This window comes from Bos grunniens, chromosome 29, assembly GCF_055505025.1.
Source record: "Bos grunniens cultivar Pamir isolate PY7600 chromosome 29, Bosgru_T2T1.0, whole genome shotgun sequence".
In the NCBI taxonomy this organism is placed as follows: Eukaryota; Metazoa; Chordata; class Mammalia; order Artiodactyla; family Bovidae; genus Bos; species Bos grunniens.
In genome coordinates this window covers 13,764,991-13,778,018 of record NC_141193.1, presented here as the reverse complement: position 1 = coordinate 13,778,018, position 13,028 = coordinate 13,764,991, and the positions used below count along the sequence as shown (strand labels likewise).

Sequence of the window (13,028 nt, the reverse complement as noted above, 5' to 3'; positions counted from 1 at the left end):
CGATGTGGTCCATGTATTATGCCCAGCGCCAGGTTAAAACCCATCTAACAGAGCCCAGAGACTTTCCCAAGGTTGCACAGCTGGTGATCGACAGGGATGGGTTCAGATCGCTATTCTGTCTGTTCCCAAAGTCCCCACTCTAAATCATGAAAAAAGAACTTCCTGTTTGTTTCTTGTTTGGTTATTACAGATAAGCTTACTATGAACATATACATAAAACTCTTTATATGAACATGTGGTTTCATAAAATGAATGACTGTATCTATTTGCATTCCCAGTGACACTATAGGAGCATTCCAGTTCCCCTGTATTCCTCACCAGTACTTGGTTGGCACTATCAGTATTTTGAATATTGCCTGTTTTAAAAGTGTGGAGACGTGGCTCACCAGCACCTGATTGTGTTTCCTTAATGATTTATAGGGCTTTCTGGGTAGCTCAGCTGGTAAAGAATCTGCCTGCAATGCAGGAGACCCTGGTTCAATTCCTGGGTTGGGAAGTTCCCCTGGAGAAGGGATAGACTATGCACTGCAGTATTCTTGAGCTTCCTTGGTGGCTCAGACAGTAAAAAATCTGCCTGCAATGTGGGAGACCTGCTTTCAATCCCTGGGTTGGGAAGATCCCCTGGAGGAGGGCATGACAACCCACTCCAGTATTCTGGCCTGTAGAATCCCTGTGAACAAAGGAACCTGGAGGGCTACAGTCCATGGGGTCACAAAGAGTCGGACACGACTGAGCGACTGAGCACAGTACAGCACAATGATTCATGATGTTGAACGTTTTTGTGTTCATTTTTGTGTTCACATCGAATATGTGTATGTCTGATAAAATGTCTGTTCTTATATTAGTAACTGTTCCACTAGTAACTTGCTACTAGTAACTGTGTTGCTACAAGACAATAAATGTGTTGGAACCTGAAAAAAGAATTTCCCGAGGGTGCTGACTGTGAAGCAGATGCCTCGGTGCTAGGGAGGCTGTGGATTCTGCCATTCCTGGGATCATCCCATTCACTCTCTCCTCCCTAATACCTGCCCCAGGCCCTGCACATGGTCTGAGTTCGGCACATGTTAATGGAATTGAATGTGGACCAGCAATAGACTAATTTCTCAGCTTTCAGGATAACGTCGCTCACACGCCCTCACTTTCTTGAGCATGAAAAGAGGAGTTCCAGGAACTGAACATACCCCAAAGCTGGTGGTGTTGCTTGATCTAATCTTTGAGCTTCCTCTCAATGCAGATTGTGAGTTGTTGTCCTTCACCTCCCCTGGGTTTGGTGATGGAAAGTGGGGGAATTTAGTCTGGCATGAAGGGAGGATGTCAGGCAGGGGAGCATCCTGGGTTGTACAATATGGTGACAAAAGACAGTCAAAAAGGTTGATTTCTTTGACCTGGGTGACTGAGGACCTTCGGGTTTGGGACCCTTGAAACCTTTGCCATCACCTTGCTCTGTCAATCATGTGCTGTCTTAGCTTGGGCTGCTACAGCAAAATACCACAGACTGGGCGGTTTAAATGTTTGTGGCTTAAACAACAAACATTTGTTTCGCACAGTTCTGAGGCTAAGAAGTCCAAGATCAAGGTGCCAGCAGCTTCAGTGTCTGGTAAGGGTCCTCTTCCTGGTTTGCAGACGGCCGCCTTCTTGCTATACTCTCACAGGATAAAGAGATCTTAGGTCTCTCGCTTTTTTTCCCCCATCATGAGGGCCCCACACTCATAACCTCATCTCACCCAAGTTATCTCTCAAAGCCCCACTTCCTCATACCATCACAGTGGAGATCAGGGCTTCAACATATTAATTTTTGCTACTGCTAAGTCACTTCAGTCGTGTCCGACTCTGTGAAACCCCATAGGTGGCAGCCCACCAGGCTCCCCAGTCCCTGGGATTCTCCAGGCAAGAACACTGGAGTGGGTTGCCATTTCCTTCTCCAATTATTGAAAGTGAAAAGTGAAAGTGAAGTTGCTCAGTCATGTCCAACCCTCAGCGACCCCATGGACTGGAGCCTTCCAGGCTCCTCTATCCATGGGATTTTCCAGGCAGGAGTACTGGAGTGGGGTGCCATTGCCAATTTTTAGGAAGACACAAATATTCAATCCATAGCCTGTGCCTTGAGTTTTCCTTGTGTCCCTAAGCCCTTCCTAAGTATAGTGAGAGAGAATGAGATGGAACAAACAAAAATCTTGTAAAATAAGTTAAATACATTTAAGACACCAAGTTGCTGACTTTGTCTTTTTCCAGGGGGTTGGAGGGAGGGGATTTCAGCCCAATCTTGCTGGGTTTAGAAAGGCCCCAGGGGGTGCCGCCTGGTCTGTTCACTGTAGTCATGGATGTCGGTCACCTCTGGAAGCCATGAGCCATACTGTCCAACTGAGCCCCCAGGACAGCCTCGGTCTCTGTGATAAACTCAGCCTAACCTCTCTAAGTCCCTTCAAAGATGGGGCACAGCTCTTCCCTCTGAATCAAGTCATACATTACTTGTGTGAACCAACCATGCTTCTTTCTAATTTTAATGGAATTACAGCCTCTCTGGGTTTTCTTTCCAGTTGTTTTAACAATTGCCTTCCATCGAGTTTAGGGTTGACACGTACACACCGCTAGTGGGGAAGGAGAGGGTAGGACAAATTGAAAAAGTAGCGTTGATATATATACACTATCATGTGTAAAATCAAGAAGTAGCAGGAAGCTGCTGTATAACACAGGGAGCCCAGCCCAGCACTCTGTGATGGCCTAGAGGTGTGGAATGGAGGGGGAGGGAGGCTCAAGAACAAAGGGATATATATATACAACTATGAGTAATTCTTGTTGATTACTGTAGTCATGCAGAGACCATCACAACATTGTAAAGAAATTCTCCTCCAGTAAAAAAAAAAAGAAAGGAAAAAGAAAAAAAGAAGAAGCCCAAATGCTTAGATGCAAGAGGAGGCAGTTGGCCAGAGAACAGGGGAAAGAGTGTTCCAACCTGAGGAAGTTGCAAATGCAGAGACTGGAAAGCAGAAGGAGGGGGAGAGACAGAGACGGAGAGAGAAATGAAGGACTTCTAAAAGCAGAAACGTGTTCAGTATGTTCGGGGCATAGAAGGGGATGATGAGATGATTAAAGAAACCCCAAAGGGACATGAAGACGCTCATGGGCCATGAGGACACTTAGGTCTCATTCTGTGGGCCATGGAATTTAAGAAGGAATGTTAGGAGAATCAGTCTGAGGGGAGTATGGAGAATTGATACGGGTGGGGAGCATGATGGCTGGGGACCACTAAGAGACTGCTGTAAGCCATCCAGATGGGAGCTGAGGGTGACCTGCTTCAGGTAATGGTGTTTGAGAAACGATAATATCTGATGTTGGAGCAGGTACAGGAAACAGGCATTCTCAAATCTTGCTGCTGAGATAGCTGATGCAACTTTCTGGAAAGCAATTAAGGAATATGTAACAAAGCTTAAAAAACGGGTATTACCTTTGATTTAATAATTCCCTTTCTAGGACTTATTCTACATAAATAATTAAGAATGTGCAATTCATCTCAATATTAATTATAAAAGGAAAATGTTGAAAACAAATGTCCAACACTAGATATCAAAACATATGTACACAAATAACATTTTAGACATTAAAACCATATTTTAAGAGAAAAATTAAAACAGATAACCAACAAGGGCCTACTGTGTAGCACTGGGAACTCTACTCAATATTCTAATAACCTAAATGGGAAAAGGATTTGAAAAAGAATAGATACATATATGTGTGTGCATGTGTGCTGCAGTTGTGCCAACACTTTGCGACCCCCTGGACTGTAGCCCCCAAGGCTCCTCTGCCTATGGGATTCTCCAGGCAAGAATACTGGAGTGCATTTGCCGTGCTCTCCTCCAGGGGATCTTCCCCACCCCGGGACTGAACCCGCATCTCTTATGTCTCCTGCATCGATAGGCGGGTTGTTTACCACTTGCTACTTGGGAAGCCCTACCAGGAAAGTCCCTAAAATAAAGATTATAAAAGAAAACAAAGAATTTTAGAGGTTTACTGTTCCACTAAGGATCATTGTTGTTGTCAGTCACAATGGCACCCCACTCCAGTACTCTTGCTTGGCAAATCCCATGGACGGAGGAGCCTGGTAGGCTGCAGTTCACGGGGTTGCGAAGAGTCGGACACGACTGAGCGACTTCCCTTTCACTTTTCACTTTCATGCATTGGAGAAGGAAATGGCAACCCACTCCAGTGTTCTTGCCTGGAGAATCCCAGGGACGGGAAAGCCTGGTGGGCTGCCGTCTATGGGGTCACACGGAGTCGGACACGATGAAGTGACTTAACAAAAAAAAAAGTCATGTCCAACTCTGTGACACCATGGACTGCAGCATGTCAGGCTTCCTTGTACTTCACTATCTCCTTGAGTTTGCTCAAACTCATGTCCATTGAGTCAGTGATGCCATCCAACCATCTCATCCTCTGTTGCCCCCTTCCCCTCTTGCCCTCAGTCTTTCCCAGCATCAGGGTCTTTTCCAACGAGTTGGCTCTTTGCATCAGGTGGCCAAAGTATTGGCCCTTCACTTCAGCGTTAGTCTTTCCAGTGAATAGTCAGGGCTGATTTCCTTTAGGATTGACCAGTTTGATCTTCTTGCAGTCCAAGGGACTCTCAAGAGTCTTGCCAGCACTACAATTTGAAAGCGTCAATTCTTAGGCGCTCAGCCTTCTTTATGGTCCAACTCTCACATCTGGACAGGACTACTGGAAAAACCACAGCTTTGACTATACAGATCTTTGTTGGCAAAGTGATGTGTCTGCTTTTTAATACGCTGTCTAGATTTGTCATGGCTTTTCTTGCTGCTGCTAAGTCGCTTCAGTCATGTCCGACTCTGTGCAACCCCAGAGACGGCAGCCCACCCGTCCGTGGCATTCTCCAGGCAAGAACACTGGAGTGAGTTGCCATTTCCTTCTCCAATGCATGAAAGTGAAAAGTGAAAGTGAAGTCGCTCAGTCATGTCCGACTCTCAGCGACCCCATGGACTGCAGCCTACCAGGCTCCTCTGTCCATGTGATTTTCCAGGCAGGAGTACTGGAGTGGGGTACCATTGCCTTCTCCAATGGCTTTTCTTAGCTATTAGTAAATAAAACTAGTATTAAACTTAGAAAACAAAGAACAAAAATAATTGCTCTCCATCAACAACCTCAAAGGACTTTTCTAAAAACAACAACAAAAAAAACATTCACTGGAATTCCATACTCTTCGGCTCAGGCTCCTCCCCCTAAATTCCCTGGGGGTATTAGTCATTGATTGGCTCTTCCTTTCCAACCAGTTCTCCTGCGGCCTCAGAAGTGAGGCAAGGGAGTTCAGGTGGCTCTGAAGCCAGGCTGTGTGGAGAACAAGTGGAGAAGAGGTGGGGACGCTTTTGGCTGGGCTGCCAGACCTCATCTTGTCGTTGTTGTGGGGCCAGGGGACACAAGCCATCCCAGAGGCTCCGGCCCTGGGAAAGGACAGTTTCCTCCCTTCTGCGCATCTTTACAGTCAGGGCCCTTTTAGGACTTGGTCCCTGAGGCTTGACTGGCTGCTGAGTTGTATCACCTTCGTTTGTTGTTTAGTTGCTCAGTCGTCTCTAACTCTTCTGTGACGCCATGGACCATAGCCTGGCAGGCTCCTCTGTTCACGGGATTTTCAAGGCAAGAATACTGGAGTGGGTTGCCGTTTCCTTCTCCACAAGGGTGGTACTCCACCACGGGGAGTTGAAACCGGACTGCCTAGGTCAAACCCAGGAATCCTAACCCCTAGACATGTGGGAGACAACGGGATATATCACCTTTGGGGGTGGGCTATCTGAGTTCAGGGCTGGCTGAGCATGGTAGAGTTGGGAGGAGTTTGGAAGCCCACCTGAGTGGTCAGAGATCTCTGCGCCTTACCCTCGGCATGGTTATTGAACCAGAAAGCAGGATGCTGGATTCAAGTCCAGTGGAGTAGACTGGTTAAGAGTGTGGGTTCTTGAAACAGTCAGCCTGGTTTCGAATCCTTGTTCAGTCACTCAGTTGCTGTTGTGTCCGATTCTATAGGTTAGACTTCTAGCTTTGCTATTTTCTAGCTGTGTCAACTCAGGCAAATCACTACTAAATTTTTTGCTCCTTGGTTTCCCTACTTTGTGGACTCTCTATGAGAATTCAATCAGTTAATTCATCTAAAGTATTTTTAAAAGGACTGGTGTATGAAAGTAGTGAATAAATGTCAACTGTATCACTGAGCTGTGCCTGGAGATTGTAGGGGGTACTCGGCATGTCTTGGGGCCTCCACTTTCCCCATCAGAGCAATGGGAAGAACCACAATGTCCTTCCCTTATTCCCTATCCTTTGAACTTGAGATCCCTGAGATGGGCAACGACTCTCAGTGTAGGTTGCAAGTAGAACACTAGGTGCCCATCTGGTTGTCTCCCAAATGTCCGTCTGCAAACTGGGAATGGCAGTCCAGGGCCCACCCAGTGACTCTCAGGGCCAGGGGTCAGTTGGACATTTCTGGACCGCTCTCTGAACCAGTGCTGCCCTCTGTGAATATCTGGGCCCCCAGCTCCAGCCTGGAAGGCAAGCCATCCTGGGGTCAACTAGTCTTCATCACCTTTCTCAGGTAACAAAAGTGGGTCTGCATGAACATGATTCATGGTGATGTCCAGGCCATCAGGCCCACGCTGCTCCCAAAGCTTGTGGGCTCTGCAGCCCCAGGGGCCTGGTCCTAGTCCTGGAGAGGAGCGCACTCTGCCCTTTCCGCAGCAGTGCCCCAGAGCAACAGCTGGGGAGAACGCTGCACTGGGGTCTGTGGGCCTTGGGGTACACATGGGATGCTTAGAATCTCATAGGACTTATGGCAATGAAACTGCTCACAAAGTACAGACTTGCCTGTTGGCTGGGGTCACAGAGGAAAAGTCCAGGGTGTGAGGAGAGGCTAGAACAGAGAGTTGAATTTGGGTTCTGGAAGACCTTCAGAAGCTTAAAGCCAAGGGCAGGGCGGGCACTGGGCGGGAGAGAGAACTGTGTTCCTGCTCGTTGTTGTTCAGTCACTCAGTCGTGTTCGACTCTCTGTGACCTCATAGACTACAGCAGGCCAGGCTTCCCTGTCTTTCAGCATCTCCTGGAGCTTGCTCAAATTCATGTCCATTGAGTTGGTGATGCCATCTAACCATCTCGTCTTCTGTCGTCCCCTTCTCCTCCGGCCTTTGATCTTTCCCTGCTTAAGTTGATCACTTAACCTAGCAACATGTCCTTAAAAACTCTTGGTTACTTTTTCTTGCAAATATTTTTTACATGTTGTGATTTCCTAACCAATCTCCCCTTTCTTTCTAGACAAATGAGTGGTCTCCGGTTGGGTTTTGTTGTTGTTGTTGTTGTTGTTATTGTTGTTATTATATTTACTATTAGAAACTACATAGCCTCAGACTTTTTACTTAATAGGGCAGCAGCTCAAGGTGCTCCAAGGCACTGAGCTCCCTGGCTGCATCATCTCCCTTAATCCTCACGGTAAGCCTGCTGTGTGAGTGCTTGTTGCTCCTGTTTTACAGAAGGGCCATTGAGGCTCAGTGAGGTCAATGATTTGCCCGAGTCACATAGTTACAAATGGGCTCAGCCAGAAAAAAATAATTGAGAACTTTCCAATTTCCGACTTGGGGATGCTTACTACTATGTAGTACTGTATTCCTGATCGTTTCTTTAGGAAAGGTTCCCAGAAGTGGAATTACTGGATCAGAAGGGCCTGGTTTGTTTTTTATTTTTAAGGCTGTTGACACATGTGCTCACAAACACTTTACACTGATATTAAAGAAAGAAAGATATGCTTTCAGCAAATATCACCTTCCATGTTCCCCACACTGGTTCTTCTTCTTCATTAAAAAAAAAAAAAAAAAATTATTTATTTGGCTGCACCAGGTTGTAGCATGTGAGATCTAGCTCCCTGACCAGGGATCAAACCTGGCCTCCCTGCACCTGGAATCTTAGTCACTGAATCACCAGGAAAGTCCTTCTCCACCATTCTTTCGCTTCTGCACAGCATCTCTCCATCCATCATCCACTCAGTAAGCATCTACCATGCACCCACCTGTTCCTTGAGACATCGATGGCGCCGGGGCTGCAGGTTCCCTCAGCTACGGTAGATGGTGTTTATCTCACTCCCCTATGTGGGTGTGCCGGGTGTGGCCAGGCCTGAGTTCCCACAGCCCCTACAGGGACCTGAAACTCTCCCCGCAGGCCTTGTTCTGACACTGGGCTGGCCAGCTGGGGCATCGACTGGGAAAACACCCCCCTTTCCCTCAGTGTCTGTACCTCCTCCCTCCCTGTGTCTCTCATTTCCCAGAAGCCAAGGGGCAATCCCACGGGCCTGGGTGACCCAGGAAGGGGAGGAGTGGCCCATTTTCTTGGGCTTTGGGAAAGGTGGCTCTGCAGTGCATTCATTTTCCCCGTCCTCTGTCTCCTTCACTTCCTCCTTCCCTGGCATCTTCCTCTTGCCACCCCAGGTAACGTCCTGCCCCACTCTGCTTGGGACTAGCCTAAAAAAGCTGCCACCTTCCTGGGCCAGAGGTAGCTCTCTCAGCTTCTTTCCTCTTGCTGGGAAATCCTCCCCTCCTTTCCTTATCCCTCTTGATCCATAAGTTTCCAGAATGTGGGCTCAACTCAAGACTGTTTTCTGGGTATACAAGAGAATTTGAGGCTTCCCTGGTGGCTCAGAGAGTAAAGAATCTGCCTGCAATGCAGGAGACCTGGGTTTGATCCCTGGGTTGCGAAGATCCCCTGGAGAAGGGAATGGCAACCCACTCCAACATTCTTGCCTGGAGAATCCCCATGGACAGAGAGCCTGATGAGCTATAGTCCATGGAGTCACAAAGAGCTGGACATGACTGAGCAATTAACACACACACAGGAGAGTTTCAGGTGGTAAATGAACTGAGCATTAAATAACACTGAGCTACTTAGCAAGAAAAGTTTTCAATTATTTTATTTTCAGGGCTCTGTCATTCTTGCTGATCTCCTCAAAGAGTCTCTAATTGATGATGGTGTGTCTTTCAACATTTATAATGTGGCTTTATTTTTATTTATGTGGGAGAATATAGGACTTTATTCATTTTTATTTTTTGGCCACACTGTGCAGCATGTGGGATCTTAGTTCCCTGCCCAGCGATCAAACCGACACACTCTGCACTGGACGCATGGAGCATTAACCACTGGACCACCAGGGAAGTCCCTAAGGTGGCTTTATTTTTAGTGTATTTATTTTTACAATTCCTTTCTGTTTTAGGCAAGCAATACAAAATACCCATTTATATTGCTATATTTTCTAATTTTTCTGCATACCTACCTCTGTACCTAATCTCATATAGATGGAGTCTATATAAAATCGTGTACAATCATCTATATACATGATTTTTTGAAGTGTAGCCTTTTTTCTCTTTCTTTCATCACTTGTTTCTTTTTTCTCTCCCTCCTCTCTTCTCCCACTGGCAGGACCAGCAGCATAACTTGCAGGGCTAAGCGCAATATGAAAATGCAGTATCTTATGCTTCAAAATTGTTAAGAATGTTGAGATGGAGACAACAGAGCATTAGACCGAGTCCAAGACTTTTCTAAGTGCAGGGCACAGGCCACCTGGCTTGTGGGATCTTAGTTCCCCCAGCAGGGATTGAACTCATGCCCTTGGCAGCGGAAGCACTGAGTCCTAACCGCCCGTTTTCATAACCTGGTCTGTGTTCTTCCATACGTTCCTCCATGTTCACATAATCATACCAATTTCCATGGAAATCCCTCCAAATGGTATAAGTCTATTTCATTCTTTACAAAGGCTGCATAAGATGTCATGATGTAAATGGACCATCTTTATTCTGCAATTTTCCCAACACATGGGCATTCACTTTTTCCAATTGTTTGCTGTTCAAAAAACTGTAATGAATATTTTTACATTCAGGCATCTTTGCATTGTAAAGTGAAATCTTAAGACAGGGTAAAGTTTCCTTTTCAAATGAATTTATTGCAGAAAAAATGTGAATCAAATTTATGGGAAAATGTGAAACATAGGCAGAAATGAGTTCTGGGAAGTGCGGATCCTGCACTGGGCCCTCTGTGAACTGAGGCCCGGATGGAAGGAGGCTGAGAGGTAATGTCTGCTTTTGTTTCTGCAGCACAGAAGTCCAAACACAAAAGTCAACCTCACTTGTTGAGATAAGGGACAGGAAAATGCCTGTGACACAGAAAACAAATAGAGTATCGCTGGTATTAATAAACTGCCCTGGCAACAGTTGTCCTTGGAGTTGACACCCCCTGCTCACTGTTTCACTCAGTCAGTTAATCAACAAACACTGTGTTGGGCACCCTGGGGGATGTGGGGCTGACCCAGACTTTGGCCCTGCCCTCCAGGGTTTTCTGATCTAGTTGAAAACATGTGTGCCTTTATGTATGAGAAATATTTTCTCAGACCCACAGAGAGGTGTAGAGAAGTGAGCTAGAGCCCCCCTAATACACACATACAGTTACAGCCTCATACACACTCATATATACGTGCAAAGACATACACATCAGGGTACACATACTGCCACAACCACATACACACATACACACACACCCCACAATCACACACTCAAGCACTGCAGCCAGCATTCCAATTCCCCCATCCACTCCCCCTTTCCCCAGCACACACAGAAATAACAATTACACTGGAGTTCTGGGACCATTGCTGTGGGAACTGAGATTCTGCAATTCTAACTTGAGGGTATCTGAATTCTTGCTCCGACTCTGATATTAGCAGCAGAGTCTGTGCTCTGAATTCTGAGTCATTTCACCCTCAGGAGGTCAGGCTGGGCAGCCAACCAGGGAGTTGGTGAGAGCAGGCAATTAAAGGTCTGATTGTTTTCTGTCTGAGTGATGGAGTAGCCTAGTTGGATGCTTGTAGGGGAGCTATGTCTGCAGGTTACGCGCATGCGTGTGTGTGTGTGTGTGTGTGTGTGCACATGCACAGGCGTGTATGCTCATCCAGGAGTGAGTCCATGGAATATTCTCAGATGAGGCTGAGATTGTGTAGTAGTCATGCCTGAATCTTCAGCTCTTGTATTATTCAGGCCAGGCCGGGCTAGGCTGTGATAATAAATACATCTCAAAACTCTTCATTTAGTTGTTGCTGAGTCGCTAAGTGGCTTAACACTAAAAAGCCTCACTTCTTACACAAAATTCAAGATGGGTCAACATCCCCCTCCATCCTGTGGTTGAATCTGGAATCCAGGATCTCTAATTCGGCCACAACAGAGCAGAAAGAGATGGAGGAGGCTCATTGACTCTTACCTACCTTGGCCTGGCAGTGGGCACACGTCTTTCTGCCTAGACATCAAGGGCTCCAAACTAAGGACAGGAGAATCTGGAACCTCAGAGGAGTTCCTTAGTAAGCTCACAGTCCCAACCATATCTCCCCTTTACGCTTCTGCAAACCAGAATATCCATGCCCAGCATGGAGCCCATTCCTTAGAGACAGTTCAAATCCTGGCTCTGTCACTTGCTAGCTGGCTGGCTTCAGGCCATGTATCAGCCAGCATCCCAACGGGAAACAGGTGGCACCTTCAAAATAGGAGTTTGAAGGGGTCTTACTTGGAAAGAATAATGTGATAACCAGGTGCTTGGAGCAGCTGAGTTGTCACCACCCTTAGCCAGAGGAGACAAGACCACAGAGCAGTCAATGAGATCCAGAAGGAGAAAGTCAAGCAGAGGTGAGCCCCTGGAGATAAGCAATGACCTTCAGATGAAGGATCAGGCTACCCAAGGGATCTCACGAGAAGGAAGTCAGGAGCATAACTCCACGACTCCACTCCTCCCCTCCCTCGTCTCTCTGTGGGGGCTCACCACTGGCTGAGCCCAACAGAAGCCCAAGGGCCCTACAAGTTGCTGATGTAGTCCAAACAGGTCAGCCTCTCAGGGCAAAGTGGACAGAGGCTCTGGAAGAATAAACAGACACAGTCTGGCACAGACAACTGATTTCTATTTTCTGGGCTTCCCTTCTCTAATTTCTAAAAAGTGGATGCTAATACCTACCTCACTGTGTTATTGAAGGAAAATGAAATACTGTATGTAAAGACCTGGCATATAATCGGCCCTCGGCAAATGTTAGTTTCTCAGTGTCTGAAGGTACTTCGTAGTCCAACCGCTCCCAGTCCAGGATGTGCCAACTACGCTAAAGTCTGGTGTGAATTTCTCAAACAAATTTTCCAAACCAAAAGTGTTTTTCCTAATAATAACTCCCATTTTCGAGCTACTTATATATGTGAAGTATTTTACTGGTATTGTCTCCTTTTAGCTTTATAATACTTTCTTAAGTGTTATTGTAAACAAGTTGGGACTCTGGCCAAGAGCAGTGAGTAACCCCTCTGTGCTCACTCAGTCAGTGAGTGGGTCTGGCCCCAAAGCCACAGTTGTTCTTTCTGCTCTCCTCTGATTTCTGAGCATGTGTGCACAATAATAGATGAAGTGGGGGATGCTGAGAATTTCTGTGCCCTGAAGGAGGTAAATGCACCCAAGGTTGAGGGCCCTGTCTTAGCAGAGGCCCCATGTAGACACTGCAGGCTCCAATGAGTGCCCCCTACCCTTCACCTGTGTGCCCTCCTCAGGCTGGAGTTCACTCACCCACCACAGCTGTTGCTGGTTAATTTCAGGTCACCCATCTCTGACTCCATCTGACCAGCCCAGCACCACCAGTGCAGAGAGCCAGACCTTGGAGCCAGGTGAGGAAAGATCTTACTGGGCTCATAGGCAGCTTTTTGAGACCAAGCAGGTGGTCTGCTGGTGTGATGGAAAAGGGAAATGGGTTTTTATGGTACCAGGGAGGTTCCCTAACTTCAGATAACACTTCTCCTTCCTGACCCAATGCCTGAAGTTCCACTACTAGTTTCACTTTGAGATCTTAGTGCTACCATCTTTGAGAGGCTATTGATCAAAAATCATGCACATGTGGGCAAAGTATTCAGTGAGCATTTAAAGAGGATTTGTTGAGAACAAGCTAAAGGACTCTTGGTAGGGGTACTGGGGTTCCATCAGATGGGGCCTTATTTAAC

The 13,028-nt window shown here is 46.7% G+C and overlaps 1 protein-coding gene across 20 annotated transcripts in view; it reads left to right on the top strand.

The window, feature by feature from the left end:
* Window positions 1–13,028, top strand: part of CD6 (CD6 molecule) — a 45,720-nt gene that overhangs the window by 19,594 nt on the left and 13,098 nt on the right. For all 20 annotated transcript variants that reach the window (XM_086383082.1, XM_086383079.1, XM_086383067.1 and 17 more), the window contains exon 2: window positions 12,630–12,698. In XM_086383082.1, the coding sequence (XP_086239208.1) occupies window positions 12,630–12,698 (69 nt within the window). The remainder of the gene's footprint in view (window positions 1–12,629; window positions 12,699–13,028) is intronic.